Source organism: Heliangelus exortis, chromosome 19 (assembly GCF_036169615.1).
Source record: "Heliangelus exortis chromosome 19, bHelExo1.hap1, whole genome shotgun sequence".
NCBI classification, from domain to species: Eukaryota; Metazoa; Chordata; class Aves; order Apodiformes; family Trochilidae; genus Heliangelus; species Heliangelus exortis.
In genome coordinates, this window is record NC_092440.1 from 12,711,134 (window position 1) to 12,723,424 (window position 12,291).

General features: G+C 48.3%; 1 protein-coding gene across 3 annotated transcripts in view; it reads left to right on the forward strand.

Moving 5' to 3' along the window:
* Positions 1-12,291, forward strand: part of MYO1H (myosin IH) — a 32,373-nt gene that overhangs the window by 8,160 nt on the left and 11,922 nt on the right. For 2 of the 3 annotated variants that reach the window (XM_071763400.1, XM_071763397.1), the window contains exons 2-12: positions 5,379-5,537; positions 6,007-6,122; positions 6,700-6,898; positions 7,504-7,584; positions 7,983-8,162; positions 9,045-9,143; positions 10,179-10,292; positions 10,607-10,678; positions 11,186-11,305; positions 11,603-11,670; positions 11,763-11,868. In XM_071763400.1, the coding sequence (XP_071619501.1) occupies positions 5,412-5,537; positions 6,007-6,122; positions 6,700-6,898; positions 7,504-7,584; positions 7,983-8,162; positions 9,045-9,143; positions 10,179-10,292; positions 10,607-10,678; positions 11,186-11,305; positions 11,603-11,670; positions 11,763-11,868 (1,281 nt within the window). In that variant the 5' untranslated portion in view covers positions 5,379-5,411. Of the gene's footprint in view, positions 1-5,316; positions 5,538-6,006; positions 6,123-6,699; positions 6,899-7,503; positions 7,585-7,982; positions 8,163-9,044; positions 9,144-10,178; positions 10,293-10,606; positions 10,679-11,185; positions 11,306-11,602; positions 11,671-11,762; positions 11,869-12,291 lie in introns of those variants that run through there. The other variant, XM_071763399.1, reaches the window with a different exon arrangement.

Sequence of the window (12,291 nt, forward strand, 5' to 3'; positions counted from 1 at the left end):
TGTTTTCTAATGAATAATTACTGAAAGGAAATGGAGGAATATATGTGTCATGGATTGTAGCGCGTTAAAATGTTTTCTTTTGGGGCACAAAAATGTTGTCCTTCACCAGCCCCACGATTGTTTCAGGGAGCCTTTTGTGGGGGTTTGATTCTCAATGGATTATCTGTGAGCGCTCCCGGTTTCAAGCAGAAATCAAAAGGGCCCTTTGGCAAACTAATGTTTTTCAAAATGGCAGCCATGAAGCCCATTTAGTATTTAAAGTTTGGGTTTTAAAGAAATGTTTGAACTCCGGAGATTTTCTCACTTTTTTTCTTTCTTTTGATTTATGAAAGTGGAGTGGTTCACCTCGACCTCTCCTCTATTGAGCAAGACAGACAGTCACCCTTTAACAAGTCTATAGCAGACTGTGCCCTGGAGACAGACAAGAGGCCTTAAGAACTGTTGGCATTTCCCTAGGCTCTTGATTAACCTTAAAACCCTCTTATTCTGTATTCTTTTGAAAAGAAATTAGGTTACAATGTGTAAATTTTTCTGCAGGATAATTGTGTATGAGTTCTGCTGCCTTGCAAAGTGTGTACAGTAGAGCAAGAGAGCCCCAGCTCCTGGGTACAACCCAAGACATCACTTTTCTCTAGGGCTGCTGCTGCCTTTCCAAACCCAGTCCTTGTCCTGCAGCTTCAGCCCAAGTCTAAAAGGTTTCCAGAGCTGCAGACACCAAGCCCCCCAAAATCTCTGAAAATCATCTCATCTTTTTGTTGGCTTTGCAGCCATCTGGTGACTGTGAGTTGGGCACTTGAGGAGCTCTGGTCTGCTTGAACCTGATAGGTGTGGAGTTCATCTGAAAATGACTCTGAACACACCAATTCTCATCAGCTAAAGCTTCCACAGTAGGAGGAAAGTGTTTCCCTGCTGCCCTGGCTGGTGACAAATGGCTCCAAGTCCTCTTGCCATGCACAGAGCTCTCTGATGCTCTGAATTCTCCCTGGGGATGGAGGGATGGAGGGATGGGGTCCTGGCTCCTCCTGGAGCAGTCACCATGCAGACAGCTGCCTGTGGCCCTTCCCAAGCATCCCCACAGCATGCTGGAATCCTGCCCCTGAGGTCCCTGCCAGGGTGGAAGGAACAAAACAAGGTTTCTGGGACCTGTCTGTGGTCTCCTTAGTGAGCAGGCTCCTGCAGAACATCATTTTTTACCACTTTTGGTGGCCACGTGCTGTCACTGGCCTTTTGGGCAACTTCTAAGGGGGAGCAGAGCCCAGGGGCTTTCCCTGGTGCAGCCCTTGCAGAGCTGCTCAGGGCTCTTAATGAGCAAATTCCTGTTGTGCACGAGGGGTGCAGGAGTGGGTCAAGGAGCTCTGCCTCTGGCTGAAAATAAGTATTTCCAAAACAAGAGCCCTGATGTTTCTAAAGGACTCTCTGTTAGCACTGTTCCTCCCAGCTCCTCACTCCCAGCCAGCCTGAGGCTCTCCTGTCTCTCTTAAATCTCACTTTTCTTCACAATCAGGATGGCTCCAGAGGTGTTTGCCTCCTGCCTCTTGGTCCTGGGGCACGAGTTTTGCTTCCCCACATCTCAGGGCTGTGACAGCAGAAGAACAGGGAAAAAAAAAGTTCATAAATTTTTTTCAATCCCAGCAGTTTTCCTGGGATGCCAGCTGGATGGAACTGAACAAATACCCTGTGCTCTGCTTTAGGATCACTGTCCAGCATTAGGGAAGGTTCTGAGCTCTGGAGAGGGTGGGAATAAGAGGAGACTTTTTTGCAGAGATGCCAAAGGATGCTCTTGTTGGCAAGAATTCCTTCCTTTACCAAAACCTGACTCTGCTGGGGAAACAGGTGGTTCTAAATAAATGGTCACACGTGCATTTCTTTCCACTTCTCTGTGGGAATACGAATTATTGAAGGTTTTTTTAAATTTTAACTTTGAATGTTCTTGTTCATAATCAGTATTTACCACTTGAGGATCAGTCAGAAATGCCTTTGCCTGACTCAGTTCCCTGGATCCCACTGTTTGCCTGTTTTCCTTGGGGGAGTTTGAGCCCCGAGGTCAGACAGCAACTTCTTTATGATGCTGCAAGAGCAGGAGAGGGGATTTTGTGGGGCAGGAAGGGCCCTTCCAGCCCCTTTGGGGAGACACCTCCATCACCCCTGAGATTCCCTGGGGTGTGAAGCTGCTTCATGGGACTGAAAGCATCATCTGGAGGATGACTGAGTAGGACTGGGAGCTCATGGATCACCAGCACCCAACAGTTTATTCTCTTGACAATTTTTTTAAGCAGAGAAACAATCAGAGGAAAATATTTGTTGGTTTTGTCTTTGGCAGCTGGGAAGAGGTGGGGGGAAGAGGTGGCACCGTGTGGGAGCTGGCAGTAGTTGGAGCCCAAGCTGAGCAGTCACTTTCCTGGGGGAAAAGCTGTCTGTCCCATGGGAAACCACCAAAAATCCCTGGAAACTTCCAGCTGGAATAAACCCGGGTTTTGCAGTGACCTCTAGTGGGGAGCCCGCCGGGAGCTGCGCGGAGAGAAGCGAGGGGGGGGAATATATTTTTATTTCTGCCTGGCTTTGCTCAAATTACCCATCAGGAAGGTTCAAGTCCATCGTTTTGTTTTCAAACTCAGACCTCGGTCTTTCAGGGAGAGCTGAAAATCCCCCCGAGCAGTGCCGGGGCCAGAATCCTCATTGCAGCCCAACGTGTTAGATAATTTATTAGAGGAGGAGGAGGAGGAGGAGGGTGGGAGCATCCCTGCCCGAGCAGGGAGGCAGCAAAGAGCCAGACACACGATCCTGGGTGTCACTGGGCCTCAACTTCATCCCTGGTAACTCTTCATGAGAGGAGGAATAGACAGGAGGTGGCAGCTGGAGGGAAAGCAGGAATTCCTGCATGGAATAAAAACATTTCTGCATTGGTAGGGTGGTGGTAAGGAAATCCATCATCTCTGGCAGGTTGGGATGGTTTGGAGGTGAGTGGAGAATCCCTGGGAATGCTTTTTTTTCTTTTTTTTTTTTTTTTTTGGCTGTGGTGGTGGGAATTGGTGGCCTTAGGGGTGGCATTTTCTGTAGTGAAGGGGCTGCTTGCCTGGCTGGGGGGGTGAGATAAAAGATAAACTTGAAAGATAAACTGGGCAGATGGTGCCCACCTGAGACTCTCCACTCGTGTTTCTAGTTGCATGTGCAGTGTGGTTGGGGTGGGTTTTCCTGGTGCTGCCCCACCAGCAGTGGCACCAGGACTGATCCTTCTCTTCCCCTACCCATTCATCTCTTCAGTTCTGTGGTGTTAAAACAAAGAAACAGCAGCAATTAACATTGTACCCTGTTGGAAAATGATGTTCTGAGCCTCAGCCAAAGGAAGTAATAATTCTGCAAAGGTTCCTCTTCGGGGAGATTTTTGTTTTGTTTAAAAAAAAAAAAAAAAAAAAAAAAAAAAAAAGTTGTTTTCTAACTGTTCCTTGCCACATCTTGTTTGTTTGCTACAAACTGGGATGAACTTTGCCAAAGAAACTGGTGTGTTGCTTCTGCCCTTCTTTGAGCCCTTCTTCAAGAGCCTCAGATCTGGTGAATTTGTGTTGTGATCCACAGTAGCTCCTTGTACTTTCAACATTGATGGACAAATCCCTGTGGGAAAGAAAAAGCCCTCATTGTAATGAGGGAGAGATTTTCTGATATAGCCTGGATCTCAGTAGGCAAGAAAGGGCTCTCCTAAGTGATGAGGGAAGGAGAAATAATCCTCTGAGAAGGGCAGTGTCTTGCTGGGGTAATGTGCCCTGATGAGTCCTGGGGGTGATCCCAGGGAAGCACCAAACTTCCAGAAAACTTCCAGAAAAAGGATGGGGATCAGAGCAGCGAGTGGCACTGCCATAATAAAACTGCTTAACTTCAGAAACAGCAAAAAAACTGGGAAAATCTGAGCACAAAGTAGCCCAGAAAAGAGCTGAGGATTTTCATCTGCCAGTCAGCAGTGTCATTTACCCATTAACATAGGAGTGGGAGAATTGGGTTAAGGAAACCTGAGCAGGGTGATGGGCACTGTGGTTTCAGGCTTCCCAGCTTGGAGAGAAGGTAAAAGGCTCTTGTCCAGCTTGTCCTGAGGGCTTGCTCAGGAGGACAAACCCACCTGGAGCTTTTACTGCATCTTTTTAATAAAGTGACAAACTCTGTCCAAGTCAGCCAGCACCACTGAGCAAACCCCAGGGGAAAAAAAAAAAAAGAGTATTAATTGTTGAGGGGTGAGAGTTCCCCCTGTGATATGGTTTGAGTTCTGTCCTGCCTGAGGTCAATCTCAATTTAAAATCTGCAGTTTGAGTTCTTTGTTTGGCCTGGCCCAGGGTATGTACAGAGCAAGGTGGGGTTTGGGGTGCTCTTTTTTTTGCTTAATACTGGGCCTGTGTTTCAAAAGCAAAGCTGTTCACCTGTTCTCTTTGCTTGTAGTAATTCTGCCCCCAAAATGCTTTACCTTGGGAGAAAAATCAGGTGATTTCTTACTCAGACTGTCAGAAATAACTTGAAATAACTGACAGCTGAAAGAAAACACCAGCTACAGACAGGAGGCTCCATATGCCCTAAGTGACACGCAGCTGGAGGCAGTGGGTATAAATGGCAGGGAAGTAATTTCTCCTCTGTGAAGTTAGTGCAGGCAGGATGTATTGATTTTTAAACTGTGATAGGGTTTAAACTGTGTGCTTTCAGAGTTTCTTTCTCTCTGGAGGGCTGTGGTGATGTTCCCACTGCACTGGGATCTCAGAGCTGAGATCACTCAGGGAGCTGCAGGTGGATGCAAAGCAGAGGCTGCACTAAGTCTGAGCCAGGCATAAAATTCCTGTTTAAGAGCTGACTCTTCTGAAATTCCCTCAGTCCTGAGGAGCAGCTGGGTTCTCTGCTCTTTATTTTAGAGAAACCCTGCTTTTAAATCCACCAACCCAGGCTCCAAAGTGCCATCAGCATCCAGCACTGGTGCTGTGCTGGTCCCAGAGCCTGACTCCTGAGCCAGTGTTGCCACAGCTGAGCAGGAACACTTTGCATTCTGCCTGTTTACAGGGAGCAAATCACTCTTGGGTTATTTTTGTCACCTTGGTGGCCTCTCCACTCCCTGCTGATGTCTTTGTCACCTGGAGGTGTCTGCTGCCTCTTGTGTTAGTGAGGGTGCCTGGAACCCCTGGTCCTGAGCTCAGGAATGAGTCTTGGGCAGCTTGGCTGTAAAGAGTTTGGGTGCAAACTCACATGGTATGAAATTGCCATCTCTGGGGAAGGAATGAACAGGATAATAATCCTTTGGTGTTATCCATGCAGGGCTGACACCCCCTGGGGGATGGGGAAGGGCTTGGCTGACCCTTAGGGTCCCTGCCTGCTCTCTCCTAAATCTGTTTCCTACAAACTTTGTCCTGTAGAAAGAAGAAGTGGAAGAAAACACTGATGCAAACATGGAAGGGGCTCTGATAGCCCGGGACAGAGTTGGGGTGCAGGACTTTGTGCTTCTGGACTCCCACACCAGTGAGAAAGCTTTCATGAACAACCTGAGGAAGCGGTACCAGGAGAACCTCATCTATGTGAGTGTTGGGCACGGGGTGCAGGAGGCCCAGAGCAGGTGAAATATCCCCAAGTATGGAATATATAGAGGTAGATAGATATGAAATGGTTGCTTATCTGTTTTTGTGAAACAGAGCTGGGATAGTAAACACATTATTGTGTTAACTTGAAATAAAAAAATCCCCTAAGCATCACGAGATAGCAAGGCCTGGTGTATGAAATGTAAGGTTCTGAGCTTGCTGTTGTCCAAAGCTGCTCTAAACTGGGTAGGCTGTGGAATAAGGTGATGTCTTTGAAATGGTGATGCCTGTGGAGGGGTTTATTTATTTGTTTTTATTGGGGTTTTGGGTTGGCATTTTGTTGTCGTTCTCCCATAACAACCTCTGTATCATTTTCTCATTATTCCTGCAGAACATCCTGACGTAATACTTGCTCCCTCTTGGAAGCTGCCAAGGTTTCCCCCCCCTGTGCTTTCTTTTCTCCCTGCAGACATACATTGGTACTCTCCTGGTGTCTGTCAACCCTTACAAGGAGCTGGACATCTACACCGTGACCCAGATGCGGCTCTATCGAGGGGTGAACTTCTTTGAGCTGCCACCACATCTGTGAGTAGAACCCTTTGGATTTCAGTTCAGATCCAAAAATTGGCTTTTCCCTGTACTGCTGGGTGCTGGCACCAAAGCTGGGTGTCCCCAGGCACTGGGTCTGGTGAATGCTGATCTCCACAGCTCCCTTTGTGTTTGTGTTCTGGCTGACTGTGGTGCTAAAAGGACTGAGGAGGAGGTGATGGAGGGGAAGAGTTATCTTCAAGATAACTGCCCAGAGCAGTGCTCACTGTGTCCTCCTGACTACACATGGTTTAGTCACTGCCTGCTGTGTCTGTGTGCAAGTCACATCCTTTCCTTCAGCTGTCCAAAGTGCTCTGGTCACCTGTCCTTGTCCTCTGAGGCTCCTTGTGGTGAATGTCTGAACTCTTGAGTTGGAATTTATTTTTTTTTAGTGGCTGGAAGCTGGTGGGTGGTTTGCTGAGTGGGGTTTTTCCTGGGAGGCCTCGAGCCAGACTCCTGTTTTGAGCTGTGCTCCCAGGTTGTGTGCAGCACTGGGAATGGAAGGGGAGGAGCTGTGCTTCTGCCAGACCTCTGAGGCTCTGCCCCCTGTTCCTGTTCCTCCTCTCTCTCTCAGATATGCCATAGCTGACAATGCCTACAGGGTGATGTGCAGTGAGTACAACAACCACTTCATCCTCATCTCTGGGGAGAGTGGAGCTGGGAAGACAGAAGCATCCAAGAAGATCCTGCAGTACTACGCAGTGACCTGTCCCACCACCCAGCAGCTCCAGGTCGTCCGTGATCGACTGCTGCTTTCCAACCCTGTTCTGGAGGTAAAAACTCAATAAAACCACAAAAAAAACCCCAAAACACCATCTGGAATTGATGGCCATGCTCCACAAGACTGATGCAAGTCCACCCAGGAAGAGCCTCCCATTTTACATTGGGTTTGCACCTGCACACATAACATGTTTGTTATTTATTTATTTGTTAGGCCTCTTGGAAGCACAGCCTCTGAAAGGATGCTTGGCATTTAATTATCCCTCCATGTTTAGAAATTTTAAGCTGGCTTTTGTAGTGGAGTATAGCTGAAACCTGGGAGTACAGGGAAAAGTGCACAGCACACAGTTGTTCCTCTTGGCTTTGGTTAGAGGGCATCTATGAAAGTGATAATTTGTTTAGCTGAATTCCAAATTAAAGTTAGGGAAATACAGCAGTTTAGAATCAGAATCATTTAGGTTGGAAAAGACCTTTGAGAGTATCAAGTCAAACTGTAAACATGAAACTGTCAAGCCCACCAAGCTTGTGTTTGTTTAATCCCACTAAATTCAATAGAAGGACTCAACTGATGCAGCAAATCTTTATTTCTGGATTTGCTCTATGTGGGTGTCAGGTCCTCAGTGAGAGGAGAGGTGATGGGATCTCTGTTTATCCACAGGCTTTTGGAAATGCAAAAACTCTGCGTAATGACAACTCCAGTAGGTTTGGGAAATACATGGATATCCAGTTTGATTTTAAGGTGAGAACAAACTGAATGGACCACCACTAAACCAAGCTGTGCCTCTGGACCTCGTGGCTGCTTACCAGGATTTATTAAGACTTACACTGCAGATTTCTGACCCTCTTTTTACAAGTGCTGCATTTTGTGAGTAAAGTGACCACTTGGACATCCAGAAATCTTCCTATATTGCTGGCAACACTGGAGAAAGTTACTATGAATTGTTGTAAAGCACAAGTTACACTGGAAGGACAGCAAACTCTCTAGATACAGCTTGTCCTGCTGCTGGCTGCCATCTCTTTAAGCACAAAAGTTGCAGATGAGCAAGGGCAGAAACTGCTGCTTGTTCCTGGGTGAGGAGGAGCAGGGTGCTGTTTATTTATATCAGGGATGGTGATCTGCCTGCTTTGTCCTGCCAGGGAGCTCCAGTGGGAGGGCACATCCTCAGTTACCTCATTGAGAAATCCCGAGTTGTCCATCAGAACCACGGGGAAAGGAATTTCCATATTTTCTACCAGTTACTGGAGGGTGGAGAGAAGGATTTTCTTTGCTGGCTGGGGCTGGAGCGCAACCCCCAGAAGTATTCCTATCTCATCCAGGTGGGTCAGAGCTCATCCCTCTCACTCCCTGAGTTCCATTTGTCATCCCTGCAGTTCCAGAGACAGATTTCCTCCTCTCCTAAGGGCTCTGCTGAGCTGCTCCAGGACCCACCTTGGGTCATGTCAGACAAAACTCCCGAGAGCAAAACTCTCAGGAGGGTTGGTGGCAAAATTGTTTATTCTGGGGCTGTCAGACCCCCTCCTGCCCTGGGTGCTTTTGGAGCAGGGACTGTGGTGCCCTGAGGATGCATGTGACAAGTGGCTTGTAAGGGGGACAAAAAGCCTCCTTTTTGGCCAGGTGATGTTGTGGGGGCAGAAATAAGGTTTGGGGCAACACGACCCAGTGGCAATGCTGTCACAGAACTGTAAAGAGTCTCTGTCACCAGGTCTCTTGTTAACTGTGTGCTCCCCTGGTTTTGTGTGTGAGCACAAGCAGGAGAAAGTGAGTTTCTTCAGATTTATGGGGCTCATGATGTAGGGAGCCATAGGTATGGTTATGCAGCTTGCTGTGTGGTACTGCTCTTGGCTTCCTTTCTTGGGCAGTGAAAAACACTTGGGCAGAAGGTATTATAGTCATAAAAATGGGAGAAGGCTGTAAGCTCAAGCTTTAGCTGTTTTATGATAATTGCTCTCCAAGAGCAGTGCTTTCACTTAGCTGAAGCTTTAAGGACAAGCTGAAAGATCTGATCTAATGAGCCACTTCCAGGATTAGCAGGAGTTCAATCAACCTGCAGCCTGGTTCCAGCCTGTAGGCTGAGGAAAGTGGAGATGAAAGTAGGATGCCCAGGATGATGCTGTGTTTGTGGCTGGCAATAAAACTGCTTTGCCAATGAGTTGCACTGATTCATCTTTTTTTTTTTTTTTTTTTTTTTTCCTGCCCAGGGTCGATGTGCCAAAGTGTTCTCTATTAATGACAAGAACGACTGGAAAATAGTCCGTAAAGCTTTCAACATCATTGACTTCACTGAAAAAGATATTGAGGTATGGAGTGAAGAGGGACCCAGCCCCTTTAACAGAAGGACTTTTTAATAGAAGCAGCCTTGCTGGGGAGGGGTGCTCAGGGGGAAAGGGACATCATTCACGGCCAAGTGCCAGGTCCTGCACTTTGGCCACAACAACCCCATGGGGAGCTCCAGGCTGGGCACAGAGTGGCAGAAAGGGAGCTGGGAGTCTGGATTGCCAGGAAGCTGAAGAGGAGGCAGCAGTGTGCCCAGGTGGCCAAGAAGGCCAATGGCATCCTGGGCTGGCTCAGGACCAGCGTGGCCAGCAGGTCCAGGGAAGGGATTCTGCCCCTGTGCTCAGCCCTGGGGAGGCCACAGCTTGAGTCCTGTGTCCAGTTCTGGGCCCCTCAGCTCAGGAAGGAGATTGAGGTGCTGGAGCAGGTCCAGAGAAGAGCAAGGAGGCTGGGAAGGGATCCAGCAGAATTCCTGTGAGGAAGGGCTGAGGGAGCTGGGGGTGTTGAGGCTGGAGAAGAGGAGGCTCAGGGGAGACCTCATCACTCTCTCCAAGTCCCTGAAAGGAGGTTGGAGCCAGGGGGGGGGTTGGGCTCTTTTCCCAGGCAACTCTCAGCAAGACAAGAGGGCACAAGAGGTCTCAAGTTGTGCCAGGGGAGGTTTAGGTTGGACATGAGAAAGAATTTCTTTCTGGAGAGGGTGCTCAGCCATTGGAATGGGCTGCCCAGGGAAGGGGTGGATTCTCCATCCCTGGAGATATTTCAAAAGAGCCTGGATGTGGCACTCAGTGCCATGGGCTGGGAACCACGGGGGGAGTGGAGCAAGGGTTGGACTTGAGGAGCTCTGAGGTCCCTTCCCACCCGGCTAATTCTAGGATTCTAGGATTCTGTGATCATCTGGGGGGGACTGGGGGAGTGTGAGGGCAGCTGGTGGTGTCTGAAGCAGGTTGAGTCACCTCCTCCTCCTTCCCAACGTGCTCTTTGTGGGGATGTGCAGGAAAGGTTAAAATCACCCCAGGGGGCTGTGGGCACCTCTGTTCTAATGGGCTTTCTCTCCTTGTCAGCATCTCTTTGGGATTGTTGCCAGTGTGCTGCACCTTGGAAACATCCAGTTTGAGGAAGACAGCAATGGCCACGCCATCATCCGGGATGGCACCCAGATCAAGTGGATTTCCAAGGTAGCTCTGCTGGGATTGTGTCAGTGTCAGGCTGGGAAGGAAGCCTCAACCTTGCTGTCTTTTCCTCTTAAGGACAAAAAACCACCAGTCCCCACAGTGGGATTGCTATATAAATATTCATCTCTTGCTATAAACTACCTTGAACTGTAAGGGTTGTTTTCTCTGTAGCCCGCTGAAACTTCTTGGCTTCTTGTTGCTCAAAGATGAAGTGGGATCCCTGGGGAAGGGCTGGAGGGGTTATGCCCCACTGATCCCCCCACCCTGCTGATTTCAACACCCTCCTGCTCTGAGCACAAACATTTCTTTCTCTGCAGCTCCTGGGTGCTCATTTGTCCATTCTGCAGGAAGCTCTCACCCATCGGAAGATTGAAGCCAGATCTGAAGAGGTATGGAGCAATCCTGGGCCACCCCAGGCAGCTGGGAGCCATCCCAGCTAACAGTGAGGACACATCCCAGTGAGGACACATCCCAGCTAGCAGTGGGGACAGATCAGGAGCTCTGTTCCTGGTGTTACAGGAAAAAAAAGAAAAAAAAAGACCAGAGAATCAGGGAACAGTTTGGGTTGCAACCTTTAGCTCACTCCCTGGAAAACTGGCTGCATGAGCAGAGGAAAGCACTGGTAAAAACTGTTCTCTGAGCATTTTGTTTAATAAAACCTAAGTAAAATGAGGTCAGAATATTTTCCCTAATTGCCTAAATTAGTCCTCTCCAAAATGTAGAGTCCTGAACCTGCTGGCCACACCCCAGACAGAAGTCACACTGATGGCAAAGGAAGCCGTAGGCAGCTCCAGCTCAGATAAGCTGAGTGTTGTGGGTTCACAACAGGTTGGTTCTCCAGGTGAGCTGGCTTTGCCTGAGCTTGCTGTGACCATCTCTCAATTTCTTTTTTTTAGGTTCTGAGCCCCCTGAACGTGGATCTGGCATTCTATGCTCGGGATGCAGTAGCCAAGGCGATTTACGGGCGCACCTTCACCTGGCTGGTCAACAAAATCAATGGCTCCCTGGCCAACAAGGTTGGGTTCTTGGCCAGTGTTCTAGGCCCTGAGTGCTCCTAAAAGCAGAGTTTGTCCAGTGAGCAGCACTCCTCATCACCTCTCTTGGGTGCTTGATGATGCAGGGGCTGGAAAATTGTTTGGTGAGGTGTGGAAGGGGATTCCTAAGTAGTTTTAGCAGTTCAGTTCCTGCCCCAAAGTGGATACTCTGTTGGCATGGGAAGCTCTCAAAGAGAAAGGTTAAAATTTAGGTGGAGGAAACAGCATGAAACATGCAAGGAAGAAGCAGGAATTACAGAGCAATGGTGTCTCCTGCAGGATTCCACTCGGAAAACTGTGATTGGGCTGCTGGATATCTATGGGTTTGAGGTGCTGGACACAAACAGGTAACAGCTGCACCCTGGGGGGGGTGGTGGTGGGAGGAGTAAAACTGTCAATGAAATAAATCAAAAATAACCTTCATTCAACCCCTCTGAAGCTTTGAGCAGTTCTGCATTAATTACTGCAATGAGAAGCTCCAGCAGCTGCTGATTGAGATGACCTTGAAAGCAGAGCAGGAGGAATATGAACAAGAAGGAATAGAGGTAACTTATTATTTTTCCCCCTCTTTTTTTTGTCTGAACTGCCCCTGCCCTGAATGCTTTTGGTCATCAGTGAGGAAGCCACCTTTCTTTTTTCCTTTTTTGGTTTGTATTGTTCACATGGCAGGTTTAAGGCAGCCACGTGTCTCATTCTGCAGCCCTTTTGCAGTGTAATTTAGCCTGGAATTAATGTACATAATTTCAGAAAGGAGTAGGAGCTTCCCCAAGCCTCAGAAGGTGACAATGTCCCTGCAGAAATGAGGAGCTCCAAAGGTGCAGACACTGGAAGATGGGGAGGTGTTAATGGGTAGAATAAGAGGCTGGTCTGGGCTACACTGGTGTGATGTATGGGACACTGGGCTGTCACTCATTCCCCAGCATCTTTGGTCCTAATTCCCTACTCTGATCTTTAGTGGGATTGAAACC